This window comes from Pelodiscus sinensis, chromosome 2 (genome assembly GCF_052426305.1).
Source record: "Pelodiscus sinensis isolate ZL-2025 chromosome 2, ASM5242630v1, whole genome shotgun sequence".
In the NCBI taxonomy this organism is placed as follows: domain Eukaryota; kingdom Metazoa; phylum Chordata; order Testudines; family Trionychidae; genus Pelodiscus; species Pelodiscus sinensis.
In genome coordinates this window covers 102,678,074-102,697,704 of record NC_143053.1, presented here as the reverse complement: position 1 = coordinate 102,697,704, position 19,631 = coordinate 102,678,074, and the positions used below count along the sequence as shown (strand labels likewise).

The 19,631-nt window shown below is 44.9% G+C and overlaps 1 protein-coding gene and 1 non-coding gene across 6 annotated transcripts; both read right to left on the bottom strand.

Moving 5' to 3' along the window:
- Positions 1-4,308: 4,308 nt before the first annotated feature.
- LOC102456670 (uncharacterized) lies at positions 4,309-19,234 on the bottom strand. Of its 5 annotated transcripts, none has more exons than XM_075921120.2 (6): positions 19,111-19,234; positions 18,182-18,566; positions 14,738-14,909; positions 9,324-9,502; positions 6,250-6,346; positions 4,309-5,403 (listed from the first exon to the last, which is right to left on the bottom strand). In XM_075921120.2, exons 2-6 carry the CDS (start codon positions 18,561-18,563, stop codon positions 5,250-5,252), a joined length of 984 nt encoding a protein of 327 aa, XP_075777235.2. In that variant the 5' UTR covers positions 18,564-18,566; positions 19,111-19,234; the 3' UTR covers positions 4,309-5,249. The 5 variants fall into 5 exon arrangements, with proteins under 5 accessions (XP_075777235.2, XP_025045881.3, XP_025045880.3 ...); XM_025190096.3 differs by lacking the exon at positions 19,111-19,234 and adding an exon at positions 18,955-19,080; XM_025190095.3 differs by lacking the exon at positions 19,111-19,234 and adding an exon at positions 18,962-19,079.
- LOC149525312 (small nucleolar RNA SNORD17) lies at positions 17,581-17,771 on the bottom strand. The gene has a single exon (XR_016349001.1). It is a non-coding gene; the product is annotated as a small nucleolar RNA SNORD17 (small nucleolar RNA).
- Positions 19,235-19,631: the final 397 nt, after the last annotated feature.

The window sequence follows — 19,631 nt, the reverse complement described above, 5'->3', positions numbered from 1 at the left end:
TTTAATTCTTCTAAGATGTGGGTTGTCATAGATGCAGCCGATGTGTTTTCTATAACTTGAACATCTAGAAATGCATCTACTGGCCTACCACTGACATCAAGATAACATACACAATGACTTATTTCTTGATGCCCGTTTGTATCAGTGCATTCATCAGCCATGTATGCACATTTTTTGAATGTGGTGAGAGAGTTCTTCACTTTTTCAACTGTTGAGTCTTTCACTGTTGCACCGCATGCTTCTAGCCAGTCAGTTGAGTTTCTTGCAGAAAGATAGTGAGCATTTGCTGGTCTTGTTCAGAACCAGTGTTCAACTTCAGGATGAACAAGTGACAATGCATTTTACATTGGCCTCCAGTTTGTAGTGTGTGGTATCTCTTGCTTAAATAGAAAGTATGATGCCACAGCCATGTTTGTTCGCATGAACTATGTTGTGTCTCCAGCATTCTTAACAGCTTCATTAAGTACTTCTAAAATTGTCTTTGAAAGTTGGCTTATAAGCAGGGCTCGACAAAGTAAGCAATCTACTCACCCGTGGCGAGTAGATTTTAGCCTGGTGGGGCCGCGCAGCGCAGTCAGTGTATGTGCAGTGCGGTCTGTGCATGCACAGCGTGCGCTTCCGCATGGATGGCAAGCAGGGCTCGCCGCCACTTGGCGAGCCCTGCTTATAAAGCTTTCTGCATCTTGATGCAGTCCAGAGGCCTGGTGTTTTGCTGCCTTTTCACATAGTTTGTCAGCATTGGCTTTGCTGATCGGTCTGACAAACCAAACTCCTCCACTTTTACCAGTTACAGCATTGGAAAGCTTTCCTTCTTCGTAAGCTTTTTTGCAAGGGGTGCACCCATAGCCATCTTTTGTAACTTCAATAAATGGAAACACTTTGATCAACAAACATCGGGAACTGCATTTAGGTTTTGGAGACACTGTTTCTTCCGTAGGTAGCTATATTTGTGCTTTGGACTGGTCGGATGTCAATACACCACTTGACCCTTCAGGTGACATGTTGATATATTCTTGGTTCTTGATGTGTTCTTCACCTCGGTTAGTTTTTGAGGCTTTTGAGTGGAAAAATTGTTGTATTGTTTTTTGTCTTTTCATTTTCTCTTTGACCTGCAACGTATAAAACAGATATGAATAAATTAAATGTTTGTTAGGGTAATACAAATTTAACAGAAGGATAATGCAAAATACACCAAAACACATAACAGAAAATATCATATTGCCTCCGTGTATGTGCGGATCTTGAATACTGTGTGGAGATCTGGTTACCCCATCCCCAAAACTATATATTGGGATTGGAAAAGGTACAGAGATGGGCAACTAAAATGATTTAGGGGTATGAAACAGGAGGAGAGATTAAAATGACTGGGAATTTTCATCTTAGAAAAGAGACGACTAAGGGGGGAATAGAATGGGGGGTCTATAAAATCTTGACTGGTGTGAAGAAAGTGAATAAGGAAATGTTATTTAATCCTTCACATAACACAAGAACTAGCAATCACCCAATGAAATTAATAGGCAGAAGGTTTTAAAAAAACAAAAGGAAGTACTTCTTCACACAACATAAAATCAACCCGTGGAACTCTTTGCCAGGGGATGCTGTGAAGACCAAAACTATAACAGGATTAAAAAAAGAACTAGATAAATTCCTGGAGAATAGGTCCATCAGTGGCTATTAGCCAGGATGGTGAGGGATGCAATACCATGCTCTGAGTGTCCCTAGCCTGTTGCCAGAAGCTGGGAATGGGCAACAGGGGATGGATCACTTGATTACCTGTTCTGTTCATTCCCTCTGAAGCACCTGACCTTGACCACTGTTGGAAGACAGGATGTCGGGCTATATGGACCACTGCTCTGACCCAGTATGACCATTCTTAGGTAAAAATTAATTATAATAATAAAAATGCTTAGTACAGAAGCTCCCCAATATAATGACCTCTCAAGATAGCAAAGATGTGGGATAACGACCTTGGCAAATAATGCATTTTAAAAATCTTGGCCTACTAGGAAACACATTTATATAAGTTTCCATTCCCAGTCACAAATCTAGCATTCTGGAGCAAAGTCACTAAAATATAGTCCAACAAACAAATGTTTATTTAACGTGCCCCTCATTTTTCCCTCCACCTCACCCCACTCACCGGTGTTGTCCTTGGTCAGTGGAGACTCAGAGTTCAGAGGTGCTTTCATGTGAGTACACCTCCCACGTGGGAGGCAAGAAGGCACTTTGCTTGTTCCTCCAGCTGCTCACTGTTTGCTCTGGCCACTGTTGTTCGTTGTGCCACCGTTCACTCCATCGCTCTGTTGCCAATGGCCCTGCACCGTCACCTTCTGCTGCCACCTGCCACTGTGACTTCTGCGAGTTGGTCTCTTGAGGTTCCACCCAGCTCTCAGTGATTTCAGCTGAGCTCTCAGTGGGAGAAACCTTGCTGCTAGTGCAATCTGGGCTGTCTCTTATAGAAAAACACTGTACCCACAGAGCAGTGGTGGCCCGTCAATACAGGAAACTAGGCAGTCGCTGAGGGTGCCAAGATAAATGGCCGTTGAAGGCTATGGAGGTGGGGACGCTGATCGCCTGCCAATCGCACGTTTTGCTTAGGGCGCCAGTTGCTGGCAGCTTGTCTAGGGCCACTCCTGCACAGGAACACTCTCCCCACAGCAAGACTGAGCACTTAGACCTGTTATCAGTGATTTCAGCTGTAGTGGTCACTTAACAAAACAAAAGACTATATATGGAGCCTAATCAGCTCTGTCTTTAAACAGTGGAGAGGGGCAGGTAAAATAGTACTTGTGACTCAGACAGACCATCAAGCAAAACACCTCTCCCCACCCTCTCTCTTGATGCCCTCAATCGGTACAGGTTAAGTACAGTTCTACTGCCCTTTACTCATACAATAAGAACAACAACATTTCATATTCCCTCCTCTCCCCCATTCAAGTGACTTGTAACCCAACCCCAGCCAAAATCTATCACTTGGGCAACACAGCTCTGTTTGCTGGATACCTAGGTAGATTAGGTGTGAATGTAAATATAATCTGGTCCTAAAGCCCTTCCTTGCAGTCCCCAGATCATCACTAGCTGTCAGGGAGAGCTCATTTTGACTTTGCTTACAAATCATAATGTGAAATTCTTTGGTTGGCCAACATGACCAAAATGAATGCACTGACATTGTCATAAAAAACAACAGCTGTATAAGGAAGCTAGTCTACATTCATACTTTTCAAATCTATTATACTTCTTCAGATACACATATCTTATCACACACTGTATATGCTTTTAAAGTGTGTATTAATGTTTCAATTTCAATTCAAATTTCCAAACAATCACTAAATTGGCATGTAACTAGTTCACAGAACTGGGGGGCCAAGGGGTTGGGGAAATTCAGGGGGGGTATACACCCCCATAGGGGAGGTGTCGGGAAATCCCTGCAAAAGACTCAAAATAAGTTGGACAGTTTCTGTTTTTACAGAAGCTGAAATCCTGCCCCCCTCCTGCAGCTACCGGGCCTGGGAATTGCCCTCCCCCACTGCTATGGGGGCGGGGTGATTTCCCACCCACTCCTCCTCCTAGGGAGGCCTGTACACTCCCCATCCCCCATCCCTCCTCATGGGCACATGGAGATACTCCTCTTCTGTGAGGCTCCTACAGGGCCTAGTGATTTCCCCTTCTCCCCACTTCACCTGGGCATGGGCATTCCCTTTACCACACAGGGCCTGGGGATTCCCCCCTCCCCTGTGGCTCTTCACAGGACCTAGGAATGCTCTCCTTCTTCTCTCCCCTTACTTCTCCTCTCAGGCCCTGGGGGTTCCCTTTCCCCCTCCTGCACGGCTTCTCATGGGGTCAGGCCATGCCCTCCTCCTCCCTTCCTCCCTCCACCTCTCCCCTGCACCACTCCGCCTCTGATTTCCCAACAAAACCCAACCAACCATTTCTTGAGTTACATATCCAAGCAACACCATGAAAAATCGGCTAGTGTTATATAACAGCCATTATTATTATGTATTTGCAAACCAAAATGAAGACTGAGGTTCATGTCAAAGATTTCACACCTCTGTAGTAACAAGCAGTGTTCCCTGTAAGCTGAGTGCTTGGGCGGCCACCCAGGAGAGGTTCAAATGCTGCCCAGCTTATTAGCAGAGCTCCCACAGTGCCCACAGCCAGCAGCATGTATTTCTATGGGTGGTGCGCATCTGCATATAGAATTAGACTCGCTCTGACTAGCTGTTAATGATCCCTGACCCAGATTCGTCTGGTAATCCATACCTCTATCACCGGCAGACTACTGATCCAATAATCAGGCAACACATGTTTTAGGGACAAATCATGTATTTTAGAAATATAAACAGCAAAACAAGAGCAATAAACACAACCTACCCTATCCCAAGATATAAAGAAGATTGAAAAGAACCCAATACAAAAAGGTGATACGTTACAAAATGTCAGGCGATCAGCGCCCGTGACCTTCTACTTCTTGGCTAATTGTAAGCCTCGAAGGAGGACCAGTGGAGAGATTCCCTCGATGCAGTATCCTCACCTTCTGGCCTAAGGCTGCTGGACGATCCTCGATCATTGGCTAGTGGTTCTCTCAGGATCCAGAAATGGATGGCCTATCGGCGAATCCGTCCGGTCCGGAAAGTGGGTGGTGATGACGGTTGATAAGTCCAAGACCAAAAGTAATGACTGTAGCCCAAAACTCTTACATGGGATGATTCCACACGTGAGTGGCACACAAGTCAAAACCAAAAGACTTTACCACAAAACCATTAATCCAATGATGTTCAATATGACAGGAACAAAAAAGGGTGTGGAACCTAAGGAACCCAAAGAGCAAGAGGGACTAAAGGAACTCGAACTCTCCTCAGCCCAGGCCTTTTATTGGCCTTGAGGCGGGAAAAGGGGTTGACGTGCTGAGTGCAACAACTGTGTGCAGATGATTAGAGGGATGAGTGCAGCTAACTAGAGGGCTGAGTGCAGCTTTGGTGAGGGGTGCAGCACTGTAGGGACAAGTGCACATGATGTTGAGATGAGTGCATAGGTAGAGTATCGTGTGCAACACCGCTCTTTTGGCGGGAAGCTACACTTGTGGTGATAAAGCCAACCCTTATACAAAAGGGATTCACAGACTCCATTTTGTGTACCCTTATTCATAGAGATTACACTCAGGGTAACAGTAACATGTCTTCATTCCTGTAAGGAGAGTTGTAGAATAATATTTTTTTATAGCTGTGATGCCCTTTAATATCTCCCAACTAAGGAAATACTTCATTGGGGATAGAGAGACCATTAAGAGCTGCCAGTATATTTGCAACTGCTTCCTCCGTTATCATGCGAGTGGCCTTGTCTGTTTTAACACCAAGATGAGGAGTTATGAGAATGTTCTTTAGTTTTAATAATGGATGATCTCTGAAAAAAAAAGAATAAAAAAAGCAAGGCATGGTTAAGACAACTACTGGCACACATCCTAATCAATAAAGGCCCTGTGTCAGCAAAGCCTTTAGGCTTGTTCTTAAATTTATGCACTTATTTAATCTCATTAATGTCAATGGTATGTAGATATCTGCTTAAGAGTCTGCTGCATCAAGTTCAGTTTGTTTTGGGTGCCAATGGAATGTTTTAAGATTTTTATACTTTCTTTCAGGGAAACACAAAAACTGATTTTCATAAACAGCAGTCTGTGCCGTGTGTTGAGGGGAAGGATTAACTCTATGTGATGATGGAGTCTTTATCTACCTAGCTTTGATAATCAACATCCCTGCCCATTTATTTAGTGCTCTAAAGTTTCATGGGACAATCTATTCCATGAGGCATAGCAGCTTTTAATTTTTTAGATGCTAAAGAGCATCCATGACCAAGAGACCTGTAAAACATCAGTAAAACTTGCAGCATTGTACTGAAGAGACAAGACTGACAAGGAAGGGGAGAAGTGAGGTTGCTAAATGTTGTCTGGACAACCGTGGCTCATACAATGTCTATCCATCGCCATCATTTCTATTGCCCTGGGACTGGTGTTTTCTCCCTTCAGATAGAATGTTTGGAACCACATCTGCTTCTGCTTCATGCTCTGATTCTTGGGTAGGCATGGGCCATAGAGTAGGTAGCCTGGCACATGCACTGCCCTCCTACTATTTACTGCAATATGTGCCTATCTCCAGCCTCTGGCACATCCCCACTGGCTGGGCCTTTTTGAGTCCTTATTTCTTGTTCTTTGTGACTTTAAATACTTTTTGATAAATACACACAGCTGTGTACCTGGGCAAAGGTTCAGGGTAAGTGACATCCAAAGCTGCAGCCTTGATAACACCATTCTGAAGAGCTTCCACCAGTGCATTTTGGTCTACCACTGGACCTGGGTTGAAATAAGAGGACACTTTCTTAATGCCATATATAAATAATGTCAGGATGAAAAGGAAAAAGTATAAAGGGAAAACTTAACTAATTGCTAATTTAGAAGAGAGATTTGTATTTTAATTTTTAATATGTTGGGGTCACTGGGCACGATCCTAGGTAACTCGGGGGAGTAGAAGATCACAAGGATCGATGAAGCCCCTCCGCTCTAGGCCCAATATTAAAATGGATTTACAGCTCAATCTCAAGAGCTCTTGGTTCAATGGGTAACAAACTAGTATTCAATATTTGTCATGTTTTTCTTCTTCAAAGTGCTTTGGAAATATTAATCAATCTTCCAATGACATATCTCAATGAAAACAAACAGTTAACAAAATTGTTTCAAATTGTTAATTTTGTTCTTATTTAGGGAGTCACATGTAGAGAGAGCCAGAATTTGAGGCACTAATTTTAAACAAAGAAGAGAGAAAAGTTTACCCTGTAAATGCAGAATATGAGTGATGTTGCCTGGATCTGGTCCCCCAAGGCTCAGGGCTCTCCCCTCCCTCAGCATTGGGGAGCCTGTGCTGGTGCTCCAGCCCCCTGGCCGCCTCCCCATGGGGCTGGAGCACACAGTCTATTAGCCTGGGCCCCTGTAGGCTCTGGTATAGGAGGGAATATGAGGAGTGTCTTTTTCCTTCTAAGTTGGGGGCCACGTCAGGATTTTATTTTTTGTTTTGCTTCTCACTTGGGTGCGGTCCCCGATTGATTTTTTTGGGGTGAGGGGGTCAGTGGTCCCTGACCCAAAAAAGGTTCCCCATCTCTAATGGACTAGAGTCAGGAAATTCTAAATTCTGGTTACCACAGTGACTGTAACCCTTACCCCACGGCACATACATACATATATAATAGTTTGTTTTATTATACATAGTTAATAGTATATATACACATCTATAATAGCACACTGTATAAATTTAAACACTGTAATATATTTCAGAAACTTCATTGTAAAAAGCTGTTAAGGTTTCTAGGTAAGAACATTGCTGTCTGTCACTCACCACATCATTTACAACACTTACGTGCTTAAAAATAAGGAAATGAATAGATACAACATAATAAAATGTATACTGCTCAGTTCATAACAACTGTATACATTAATCAACTCATATTCTTCACTGAGAACTACACATGTCACATTTACATATTTGAATCTAATGTAAATTATTGGGGTGTAAAACAGCTTTTTTTTTTAAAGCAGAAACATTTTCAATCACTTTAAAGAAAAAACAAAACAAAACTGCCAAATGGAGTTTTATCAGATTTAAAAAAAAAAAAATCTTTCTTGTGAAAGGGAAGAGAGAGAGACAGACAGTTGTTACTTATCACAGGAGCTTCAATTCCAGCAGCAGTGTTTTCCACCATTCCAGTTAGTTTTTACAGTTTTCCTAAGCAGTTCACCAGCGTCTCTGTTTTCAATCACTCTCCAGCACACACAAACCAAAAGTCCTTCAGTTCAACCCAAGGTTGAGTCCTTCAACCTTGTTGAAGACAGGAAAAATGCCTCTAGCAGCATGTCTACACTTATGAGAAGATTGACCCTCCAAAGGTCGATCTTCTAGTATTCGATGTAGCAGGTCTAGTATAGACCCCTACATTGAACGCTGAGGGCAGCCCCTGCCAGTGTCCAGTACTCCTCCTGCAAGGAGTAAGGGTAGCCGACAAGAACGTTTGCTCCCATCAGCCTCCTTCTGTGTGAACGCTGCCATGGCTCGGCTTAAGGTAAGTCGACTACAGCTATGCATTTTGCGTTGCTGGAGTTGAGTAACCTAAGCTGACCTGCCTGGTCTAGTACAGACCAGGCCCAGGGGTGTAAGCCCTGGGTATGAACTCAAGCTGAAGTTTAAACAGTTTTCTGTCTACACACAAATTGAGCTAACTCAGGACTTGGACCCAGGCTGGAGTACAAGACTCCAAGCCTGAATGAAGCCATGACCCAGGGTTCAAGCATCATTGCTTTGCAGTATATACACATTCCCACTGGACTCATGCTCTGAGATTGGCCAAAAGCATCCTAAAGTCCCATGGGCTGCCTTTCTTCATCCTCTGGACAGTCAAGTTTGGTGGACAGTCAGAGGCGGACTGGCAATCAAAATAGGGCCGGGAAATGGGTTGAGAATGACCGATTTTTTCACTTTTTCATGCACACTATCTTTGTTCATTTACACCATACTCGCGCTGTTGTCAGTTACGGAAAACCACGCAACCACAAAAACAGATGATAACAGAACTCATCCAACCACTGCGTACTCTCCACTCACCGGTCAAGACTCGAGCGACTCCATCACCGATTCTGCCGTTGCACAAAGCAGGCCTATGCATTGCTGTCATGCACCATCGTGCATTGCGCATCGCACGCCTGTTCTGTTGATTTCATCCGCAGAGAAGCGTGTGGAGGAGGGGTGACGGGGGCACTGTGGGAGTGGCCATGGAGGTGGGAGGAATGCTGGGGAAGGTGTGGGGGAGGGGCTACAGGCGGTGCCATGGAAGGGGCCATAAGGGGGTGTGCCGGGGGAGGGGCGGTTATGTTTTTTTATGAATTTTAATGGCCCCATTTGCACCACTTTGCCCTCACTGGTGGCAACACCAACATTGCACCATCCTCACTAAGGGTGTTAAGGACTAGTCAACTAGTTGATTCCTCCCCTCCCCTCTTGGAACCGCATAATGCAGTGTAAATGCTGGAGCTCTTGGTTTAGATCCAGGGTTCAGCAATTCTTAACCTGAGGTTTACAAAACAGTGTAGACTCTCCAGCCTTAAGTTAACAAACCCAGGTTCTGCTAACCTGAGTTGTACTAATCCTGGGCTTATATTGCCATATAGACATAGAGAGCCTGTTAGCCCAGTGTACTGTTATACTGCCCAGTGCAATTTTGGCACTACATTCTGGAGGACTGGGGTTGATCAGTATTGTGCAGTCAAACAATACACTGTACTCTACCTCTACTGATGTTAATGAGAGTAGCAGTGGGTTTCATCCACTCCAGTTCCCTTTTCCCAATCAGTTTACATGTCTGCGGTGTCAGGCTCACGACCAGCATCACAAAATCTGACTGCTGGAGCAAGTCTTCTATCTTTGTACAATAAGTGGCACCAACAGCCCGTTCCTCTTCCTCGGTTCTGATGAGAAAAAAGAATCGTGTTACAGTCAAGGAAGTTTGGGTCATGGAAAAGTTACTTTTCTACCTTATATTATTCCCACTGGTACTTTAGTTCTCAAACTACAACTAGGAAAGTATCTCTCCAGGATCACTGATGTGGTTTTAGCAGAGTGCTTGGTCCAAAAGGGGGAATAGATGTGACAGTCAGTTGTAGGCTTAATTTCCTCAGGAAGGTAAAACGCATGGCAAAGCAGGGGTAAAGGAAGTCTGCCTCCTCTAGGGTTGTTTCAATGGCACAGGTGCATTATGAGTGGTCCATCTCTTAACCATCCTTCAACAAGACTCTTTTTATGAAGGATGGAAGTGGCAAAGGAGTTCCTTTGGCAAGCAGGACTGTTCAGTGATGCTCTGATTCAGATATATAGATTTTTAGTTGAAAATGTTTACAATGCATAACTATTATATAATCACCAATCCTACTCTTAATAACCTTTCTCAGTTGTAGTTTAAGAACCAATAGGTAGATTTTCATAAGCACCTGTGAAAGTCCGGAACTCAAGTTCCATTGACTTTAAATGGGATTTGTGCTTCTAAATCCACTAGGTACTCTAGGAAAATGTTCCTTAAACTGTTGAATGAAGATGAAGAAGTAATAACTAAAGAGCCAGATAAAAATGTATCCTACAAAAATATTCTTGGGCAGAGACAAAACCCCATAACTGTGGCGTCATGGTTGATCATGTGTTTTTTCTCAAGCACAGATTAAATTATTTTCTCCTGCTGCCTAAGTCAACAACCAGGGAGCAAATGAAACAAGGCTTGAACAAAACTGCACTTAAATTTCCAGGATGCTTATTTGGCTCCCACCCAGCATAACTAAGAGCTATTTCAGGGGTGGCCAACCTGCGGCTCATGAGCCGCATACAGCTCTTCCCCCCCACTTAAAATGTCGCTCGCGAAGCCTCCCTCATGGCTTGTGTCCCCAGTGAGAATTGACCACTGCTCTTGTTTCACCACAGCCGCAGCACCTGGGACTGCAGGGCGCACCACCCCGCCTGCAACAGCCACCCGCACCCGGGCCAGCAGGCACACCTGCAACCTGGAGGATTACCACCGGCGGCACCTGTAGCTACAGGAGCAGCAGCTCCGCATCCAGGAGCACTGGGTCCGGGAGGACCTGCGGCTGTGGCAGCGGAGCTTGGAGGTGCTGAAGGAGCAGAGCCGTGCCCTAAGAGGTCACATCCAGACCCTGGTGGACAGGTTCCTGCCTCCTCCTGCTCCAGCCCCTGCGGCCGCCCCAGCTCTCGCTCCTCCTCCCACCCCTACTCCTCCTCCCACTTCCTCCTCACCCCCCATCCCTCCTGCCCCACTCTCCACACCCACTCCCCCCCGATGCCCCGACACCCGCAGTGCTGCAAGACGGTAGAGCCAGCAGGACCCCCAACCCTGAGCTTTCCCTTCCTCCTCTTTCACCCCCTTCCAGCTCCCTCCTCCCAGCTTTCCCCTTCCCCTCAACCACTCTCACTCCTCCCTCCCCCACCCCAGTTATGTACAATAAAGAGAGATTTTTGTTGGCAAAACAGGTGTGTATATTTTACATTAGGAAGGGGGGTTAGGGAGGGGAAAGGGGAAGGAGGGGAGAGTGGAAGAAGGCCCCAGAGGGGCATGCAGGGAGAGTTCAGTCCTCCTCCTCCACCTGGAAGCTCTCCTGCAGGGCTTCCCGGATCCGGACTGCCCCCCGCTGGGCCTCCTGGACGGCAGGTGGTGCGGGGCTGCACGCACTGGCCAGCCATGCGCTCAGCCTCAGCCATTCAGGCTGGCAGGAAAGCCTCCCCCTTCCACTCACATAAATTGTGCAGCACACAACATGCTGCCACCAGCCACGGGAGGGATATTGTGCTTGGCGAGGTCGAGGTGTGTGAGGAGCCATCGAAATTGGGCTTTCAGGCGTCCGAAGGCCCCCTCAACCACGATGCGGTCCCTGGTGAGCCTGGCATTGAAGGCCTGCCGGGAGGGGTTGAGGTGCCCCGTGTACGGCTTCATCAGCCAGGGCTGTAGGGGGTAGGCCGCATCCCCCACCAGGCAGACGGGCATGTCCATGTCCCTGACTCTGATGTGGCAGTCGGGGAAGAAGGTCCCAGCCTGCAGCCTCTGACACACAGAGGAGTTGCGGAACACCCTGGTGTCGTGTGCCTTGCTGGACCAGCCCACATTAATGTCCGTGAACTGGCCCCGGTGGTCACACATGGCCTGCATGAGGACGGAGAAGTACCCCTTGCGGCTGATGTACTGGGAGGCCTGGTGTTCCAGGGCACGGATGGGGATGTTTGTCCCGTTGATGGCCCCCCCCCCCCCCCCCACAGTTGGAGACCAACAAAGTTTTTCAGATTTTTTTTCTGCTTGTTCTTTTTTATGTTAGAATATTAGGAATGTCTCATATGGTCTTCTCTGGTTTTGTTGAAAGACTCTGGCCCTGTCTATCCTGGAATTTGCCTCGGTTACAGTAATCTGTGGCCTGGGCTGCCAACATCCTTGCCAGGCTCCTGGGTAAGGTTGGGGGAAGCCAGCTTCGTGCTGCTGAAGGGGTGGGGCCTCAGGCTGAAGGGGTGCAGTGCTGACCAAGGTGCACCTCGCTGTTCTCACTCCCTACAGCAAGCCCTGAGAGTCACCCAGAGAGTGTTACATGGTGCTCTGCAGCAATTTAAAGGGCTGAGGGCTCCAGCCACCACTAATCTTGTGGTAGTGGCCAGAGCCCCAGGCGCTCTTGAATTGCTGGGCCCCAGGGCAACTGCCCTCTAAGTCCCATTCCCAGCAGGCATGTCTGTGGCCACCTAATAGCATAGCTGTACTGCGGGAAATCCCTGCTATAGGCAGGCAAACCCCCATAGAGTGTAGTTTGCACCAGTGCAGCTTACTCCCATTTCAAATATGGATAAAGTTGCAGTGGTGAAAATCATGGATTATATAGCACTGCCGCTATATCACAAATACACTAGGGCTACGTCAACATTGCACATTCTTGTGCAAAACGATATGCAAATAAGGTGCGGCGATGAATACTTAATGAGCCACCATTTTTGCGCAAGGGGCTTTTGCGAAAGAAGGAGCTGTCTACACTGCTCCTTCTTGTGCAAAAACCCCCTCTTGCGCAAGAGCTGTTCCGCCACTTATTGTCAGGCAGAACGGCTCTTGAGCAAGAGGGGAGGTTTGCTCAATAAGGAGCTGTGTAGATGGCTCCTTCTTGTGCAAAAGCCCCTTGTGCAAAAATGGTGACTCATTAGATATGCAAATGAGGCACGGCGATATTCATCACAGTGCCTCATTTGCATATCTTCTTGCACAAGAATGCGCAATGTAGATGTAGCCTAGGGCTATGTCTACATTGGCGGCTTCTTGCGCAAGAAAATCTTGTGCAAGAAAATCTTGCACAAGGGTTCTTGCACAAGAAAACGTCCACACTGACATATGGGAGATGTGCTTTTGTGCAAGAGCATCGATGGCAGTGTGGATGCTCTATTGCACAAGAAAGCTATGATGGCCATTTTAGCCATAGGGCTTTCTTGCACAAGAAATCCCTGCAGAGGGTCCACACTGCCCTCTTGAGCAAGAGCTCCTTCGCAAGAGGGCTTACGCTGTTAAAAAAGAGCGTAGCTCTTGCGCAAGAAGCCCTCTCTTACCACGACGTACTGTAAATTTCCTTGCGCAATAGCAGGCAGGCAGTGTGGACTCTCTGCGGATTCTTGCGCAAGAATGGCCATATTTGTGCAAGAAGCCGCGAGTGTAGACATAGCCTAGGTGTTTACACAGTTACTGGTCACTGATGACTGAAATCCCAGTGTAGACAAGATCTTAGAGGTCTGCAATGTGTGTTGTACAGTCTCACCCTGTAGCTAAAGGGACAGAAGTGCTGAATTTTAATAACAAAGACCTCCTTCCTCCCATGTTTCTCTCAGGCATTTGAGTTAAATAGTGTTACAAAGAAAGGGTGAAATCCTGACCCAACTAAAGTCAATAGCAAAATATTCACTAACGTCAATGGGACCACAATTTTACTGAAAGGCTACGTCTACACTGGCATGATTTTCCGGAAATGCTTTTAACGGAAAAGCACTTTTTCCGGAAAAGCGTCCGTGGCCAATCTAGACGCGCTTTTCCGCAAAAAAGCCCCGATCGTCATTTTCGCGATCGGGGCTTTTTTGCGGAAAACACTACTGTGCTTTCTACACTGGCCCTTTTCCGCAACAGTTTTCCGGAAAAAGACTTTTGCCCAAACGGGAGCAGCATAGTTTTTCTGGAAAAGCACTGATGATTTTACATTAGATCGTCAGTGCTTTTCCGGAAATTCAAGCGGCCAGTGTATATATCTGGCAAGTTTTTCTGGAAAAGTGGCTGATTTTCCGGAATAACTTGCCAGTTTAGACACAGCCAAAGGGTTTTAAAGAAACTGTCTAAAATCACCTCTCAGTTATTCAGCTTTCATTTTCTTGTAATGCCACAATCCTCCTATTTCTCTAGTTATCCACAGAATTTCAGGGAATAAGAGCTGAATTTCCAATTAAAAAATATCAGCTTAAAAATGGAAAAAAAGCTTTCAGGCCTTTCTACAGCATAAACAATCACAAACAGGTACAACTCCCTGTTTTAACTCTGCTGTCCACCCTGGAGCAAGCTACCAACAAAGCCAAGATTTTTTAAAATCTCTAAGTCCACTTTTGGATATTTACACATGATTTCAGAAGCTGACATAAGGCAATTTTTTTTCAAAATCTTGGTCTCTCCCCTTCACATCCCAATTCTTTGCTATAATCACAGATTATCTGTTCTCTCTCGGACTATAACACAGCAGTGTTATTTTGGTATAACTGACGTTATTCCAAAATAAAGAGTGTGTCTACACAGCAAGCCGTTATTTTGAAATCATGGAGAGCTGGAGGACTTCTTACTCCAACTCCTGTAACCCTCATTTCATGAAGAGTAAGAGAAGTCAAAGGAAGAGTGTTCTTCCTTTGACTTCCTGCAGTGTAGACAGCACCAAAAGCCAAATTAAGATATTTCGACTTCAGCTATGCAATTGACGTAGCTCAAGTTGTGTAGCTTAATTCAAGTTTTGCCCTTTTGTGTAGACATACCCTAAATGAAAAATACCTCAACTACACCCATCCTAGGAAAAGGATGTGCTGTTTTTAAAACATTATTAATTATATAAAGAAGTGAAAAATGGAGTCTGCTTTAATGGGGATCAAGATACTTTTACCTCCGGTTCCTGTTGTGATACAGAATTTTCATTTCAAAAGCTTTGGCCCTCCGTGCAATCTTATACCCAATCCTGCCCATTCCAATGATACCAAGAGTAGCCCCAGTGACTTCATCTCCCAGCCAGTCAGCAGGAAAACATTCAGTGTCTGGGGAAACTGCAATCTGACAACCTAAAATAAAAATACTGACTCAGAAATGGATTTGTTTCAAGATGGAACAATAAGATGCTAGAATGTGGCCTTTAGGCATCACTAAAACATAAATGTTAAAATAATCATTATTAAGAATAGAAAAACACTGTTTTTAATTACTGGGCTTTGCTCTTTCTCCCTTTCCTTCCCATTATCCTATTATAATGTTGAAAATAACGGCTTTCCCTCCTGATTCTCCAGTTAACACAGAAAGTCTGTTGCCTCTTAGGAAGTCTTTCCCAGACTTTAACTTGCAAATGCCCTTGCAAACAATGTAATATAGTGTTCTACAGCCCAGGTCAGAATAGTATAGTGCACAATAGTGCCAATTCAGGATTTAGTGAACTTAATGGAGAATAATATCGGATGTTTTTGTTATTTAAAACAAGGACAGTTTGTCATGTCCACCTCTCCTGTTCTCTCTGAAAAGGAGATTGATTTCCTTTTAGAGCATTTGTCAGTTATTTACCCAGATTCCTAGATAATCAATTAAACTCTAATTCTGGTTAAAGAATAAACCAAAGAGATCTTTATTTGCAGAACACAGAAAATAGTGACTGTCGCACACACTGCTTGCTAGCTTGCCAGCTTGCCAACAGGGCAAGAGGGCCTTGTGATAAAAATCTATTGTCCAGACATTCCCAACTCTCCCAAATCCATAAGCTGTGCATTGTAAAGCCTGTAGTGCAACGGCCCATGCCTACGAATAAAATCTCAATTGTGCGAGATTCACATGCCAGCTACGTCTACATTGGCACCCTTTTCCGGAAATACTTAAAATGGAACAGTTTTCCGTTATAAGTATTTCCGGAAAAAGTGCGTCTACATTGGCAGGATGCTTTTCCGGAAAAGCACTTTTTCCGAAAAAGCGTCCGTGCCAATGTAGACGCGCTTTTCCGCAAAAAAGCCCCGATCGTCATTTTCGTGATTGGGGCTTTTTTGCGGAAAAGACTACTGGGCTGTCTACACTGGCCCCTTTCCGGAATAGTTTTTCCAGAAAAGGACTTTTGCCCGAACGGGAGCAGCATAGTTTTTCCGGAAAAACAATGACGATTTTACATTAGATTATCATTGTTTTTCCGGAAAAGCAAGCAGCTAGTGTAGACAGCTGGCAAGTTATTCCAGAAAAGTGGCCAGTGTAGACACAGCCGCCATGTTTTGTGCAGCTCCATGTAATACAAAGGAAAATATCACAGATCTCTCCCACATGGTCTCTCTGCTCCCTAAGCTGTGGGAGCAGGTCTCAGGGGCAAGAGTTCATCTCCCTGGAGCCCCTAAGAAAATGGGAAGCAGAGGTGGCTTAAGAGAATCAGGTGAAAGTGGGAGAGGGAGTATCAGAGGCAGCAAAAGTGGAGCAGGGAAGCAGGACTGGTTTTGGGAGAGCTGGCTTAAAAGCCAGTTCCCCCCAGCACTGGCTCTGTGGTGCATGAGAGGGAACAAGAGGCAGGGGAAGTAGAGCTGCAGCGTTCCTGGAGCTGGCACAAGCCTGCTCAGTCCCGGCTTGCATTGGCACCGGGAATGCTGCGGCTCTGCATTTTAAATGTAGTAAGAGCCCAGCAGCTCTTATTACATTTACAATGCAGAGCCACAGTGCAGATGGCTCCCAGAGCCGGTGCAAACTGGGAATGCTCAGTCCTGGCTCGTGCCAGTTCCGGGAGCTATCCCCGCTGTGGCTCTGCAGAGCCTCCCCTTATTGAATAATCATATAGTCAAATCAAATTCTATCAACTACATGATTAGCCAATTACCTGCTCCTTAACATCCTTGGGGGGGACTGTTCTCCAGTTGATGCCAGCTACTCTTCTCATCTTTGTGGAGTACCAGCAACAACTCGAGAGCTCTAGGAGATTAATTTATTGCATCTAAGGAAATGGGATAAATTGATAGCCAGTGAATCGATCACTGCAGTGTCACTCCCCAGTGCAGTAGAGACAATCTCTTAATGTTAGACCAGTGCTGCCTAGACATGTTGTGGGAATAGGCCATAAGTTATGAGCTCCTTCTGCAGGTGCTGAACAAAAACATGGCTGGTGTCACGTAATAATCATGGCCAATTTTTTATTTGTGTGATGAAGTGGCGGATTAAAATAAAAAAAGATATTTCTGGCTCTGTAGGAAGGTTTGACATTCTATGACAGTAGTTTTAAGGGAGGTAAAAGTTAAGAGTTTAAAATTAATGGACCAGATTTTAAATGGCCTAACTTGAGACACCTTAAAGGATTCTGATTTTCAGAAAGTGGTGAGGATGTGGCCTCTGTATATCAGGCCCTTTAAAATTTCTCCTATAGGGAATCCAAAATCACTAGTTACTTTTGGTCAAGAACACCACATCTTGAAATAAATCCCTTACCCAAAAACATCAGACAACTTAAAATATTGTCAAGTGTTGAAAATACATTGTGGGGAAACAGCATGAAATCTATGTCCATACTTGTTCTGGAGATGGAAATTTAGGTTCTAGTGTGAGTAGTAAGCCCCTTCTATACATTACAAATTGACAATGGAATCACTTAGGGTACATCTAAACTACATGGCTCCGTCGACGGAGCCATGTAGATTTGTTGTTTTGGCAAAGTCAAATGAAGCCGCGATTTAAATGATCGCGGCTTCATTTAAATTTACATGGCTGCAGCGCTGAGCCGACAAACAGCTGATCAGCTGTTTGTCCGCTCAGTTCGCTAGTCTGGACGCTCCCCTGCCGACATCAAAGACCTTTGTCGGCAGCCCCGGTAAACCTCATCCCACGAGGAATAACGGGGCTGCCGACAAAGGGCTTTGATGTCGGCAGGGGAGCGTCCAGACTAGCGCACTGAGCGGACAAACAGCTGATCAGCTGTTTGTCGGCTCAGCGCGGCAGCCATGTAAATTTAAATGAAGCCGCGATCATTTAAATCGTGACTTCATTTGACTTTGCCTATGTGTCTAATCTACATGCCTCTGACGACAGTGGCATGTAGTCTAGACACAGCCTTAACCTGAACCTTAACAAAACCTAGGGATATTTTTCTCGAAGATTTTTCAACATAGTTTCAACTAGATAATGTGCTATAGACATATATAAAATATGGCAAACTATGTTAAAGACAATGAGGCTTAGTATTTTAAACACTTTTGTTTATCATTCAAATACCTTTTCTGAAGCTTAAACTTTCACAGTTTATTACAATGGGACTAATTCCAGGAAACTTCAAGTTAGCAGAAGCTACAGCTCATACGATTTCAGGAAATATACAAAAAGATGTAAATGTTACCTTCCACTAGTCTTTTAGCAGATGCCAGCAGCAGGGCCATTCCAGTGTCTGCTGTGGAGCTGGAAACAGCATTTGGGGCATTAGCCATTTTCACTCCAAAGCTAGAGATTAGTTTCAAATCCAAGTGATCAATTCCGACACCTGAATTTGCAATCACCTTCAAGTTGGGCAGACTCTCGAGGAGTTCTCGGTCAATGATGGGTTTTTGCCACCACACATAAATAGCTTGGACCTTTTTGCTCAAATGGTTTTTGTTTTTGAGAAATTTCTTCATGGTGATAAGGTGAAAGTATTTCTTCAGGAAGTCCACATGGGCCTCCAGCACACCAAGTACACCCCCCACTTCATTAACCAGAAGCCCAGGCAGCTCTCGCTGTTCCATGATCTGTAAGAGGAAAGAAAACAAATATTGCTAACAAATGTCAAAACATTTTTAAGAATTGTCCACCAGGGTCTGTATCATTGCTTTGCTTTTCCAAATCGTGACCGTTACAGAAAGAGAACATGTATATAAAATACCTGGATAGTGGGATAAACAAACCAGGTCGATTCAATTGCTCTTTTTAATCATTTATCAGCTGTTTCCAGAACTGAAACATTCACAAAACTAAATCTGAACAAATTCTGTTCCTTTTGGCCTTTAGGCTGTCACATCAGAGCCATAATGCTCATGACACAATGTCCAAAGTCATTGATGTTGGATGTCTTAATTTCAGACCATCCAGAAAGCATTTATTTTAAAAACCAAACAAACTCAAATCTAAATAATTGACCTCTTACTGGATCAAATGTGATCCCTGTAAATAATATTCAGAGCATACTCGCGGACTTTGAACACTGGAGTTATCAAATCCTTTTTAAACAGTTCACTGCTGAGGTTATTTGCAGCTACCCGTACTGAAGAAATGTGAGAGAAGCAAGTTAGTAACCTTTTATAAAGTTGTCCTTTGAGGTATGTTGCAAATTGCCATTCCATTCTTGGCTGTGCGCATGCAATGTGCACTGTCATTGGAAACTTTTCAGTCAGTGGCACTCAGACAACCCATGCCTGCTTATGGGGGGAGGGGCAGAGAGGGCAGCCAGCATCAGCGGTGTTACTGAGCATGCTCAGTCTGTGTATGTTCAGTAAATCTGTAAGGGGGGCACGTGACCCTGCATTGTCACATCTTCTTGAGTGACATCTGCTTGAGTGCTCGTTGGTTGAGTGCTCACTGCTTCAGCACACTGGCAATGCTAGAAAGGGCCCAGCTGACCCTGAGCCATTTCAATTCTTTTTTTTTTTTCAGAAACTCCAACAGAGAGGGATAAGACATGAGTCATGGAATAGTCATGTGCAACACATCTGAAATAAAAGGAAGTTACTCATCTTGGTGCAGTAAAGACAGTTCTTCGAGATGTGTGTCCCCATGGGTGCTCCACTTTAGGTATCGGGCTTCTCCCAGTGCCACAG

Excerpts from the sequence above, each read along its gene's own strand:
- LOC102456670 (XM_075921120.2), bottom strand. The coding sequence starts at position 18,563 with ATGGAACAGCGAGAGCTGCCTGGGCTTCTGGTTAATGAAGTGGGGGGT. Across the intron at positions 14,910-18,181 it reads TGCTAAAAGACTAGTGGAAG|GTTGTCAGATTGCAGTTTCC; the intron begins GTAACATTTACA and ends TTTTTATTTTAG. Across the intron at positions 6,347-9,323 it reads TCTCATTAACATCAGTAGAG|GTCCAGTGGTAGACCAAAAT; the intron begins GTAGAGTACAGT and ends ATTTCAACCCAG.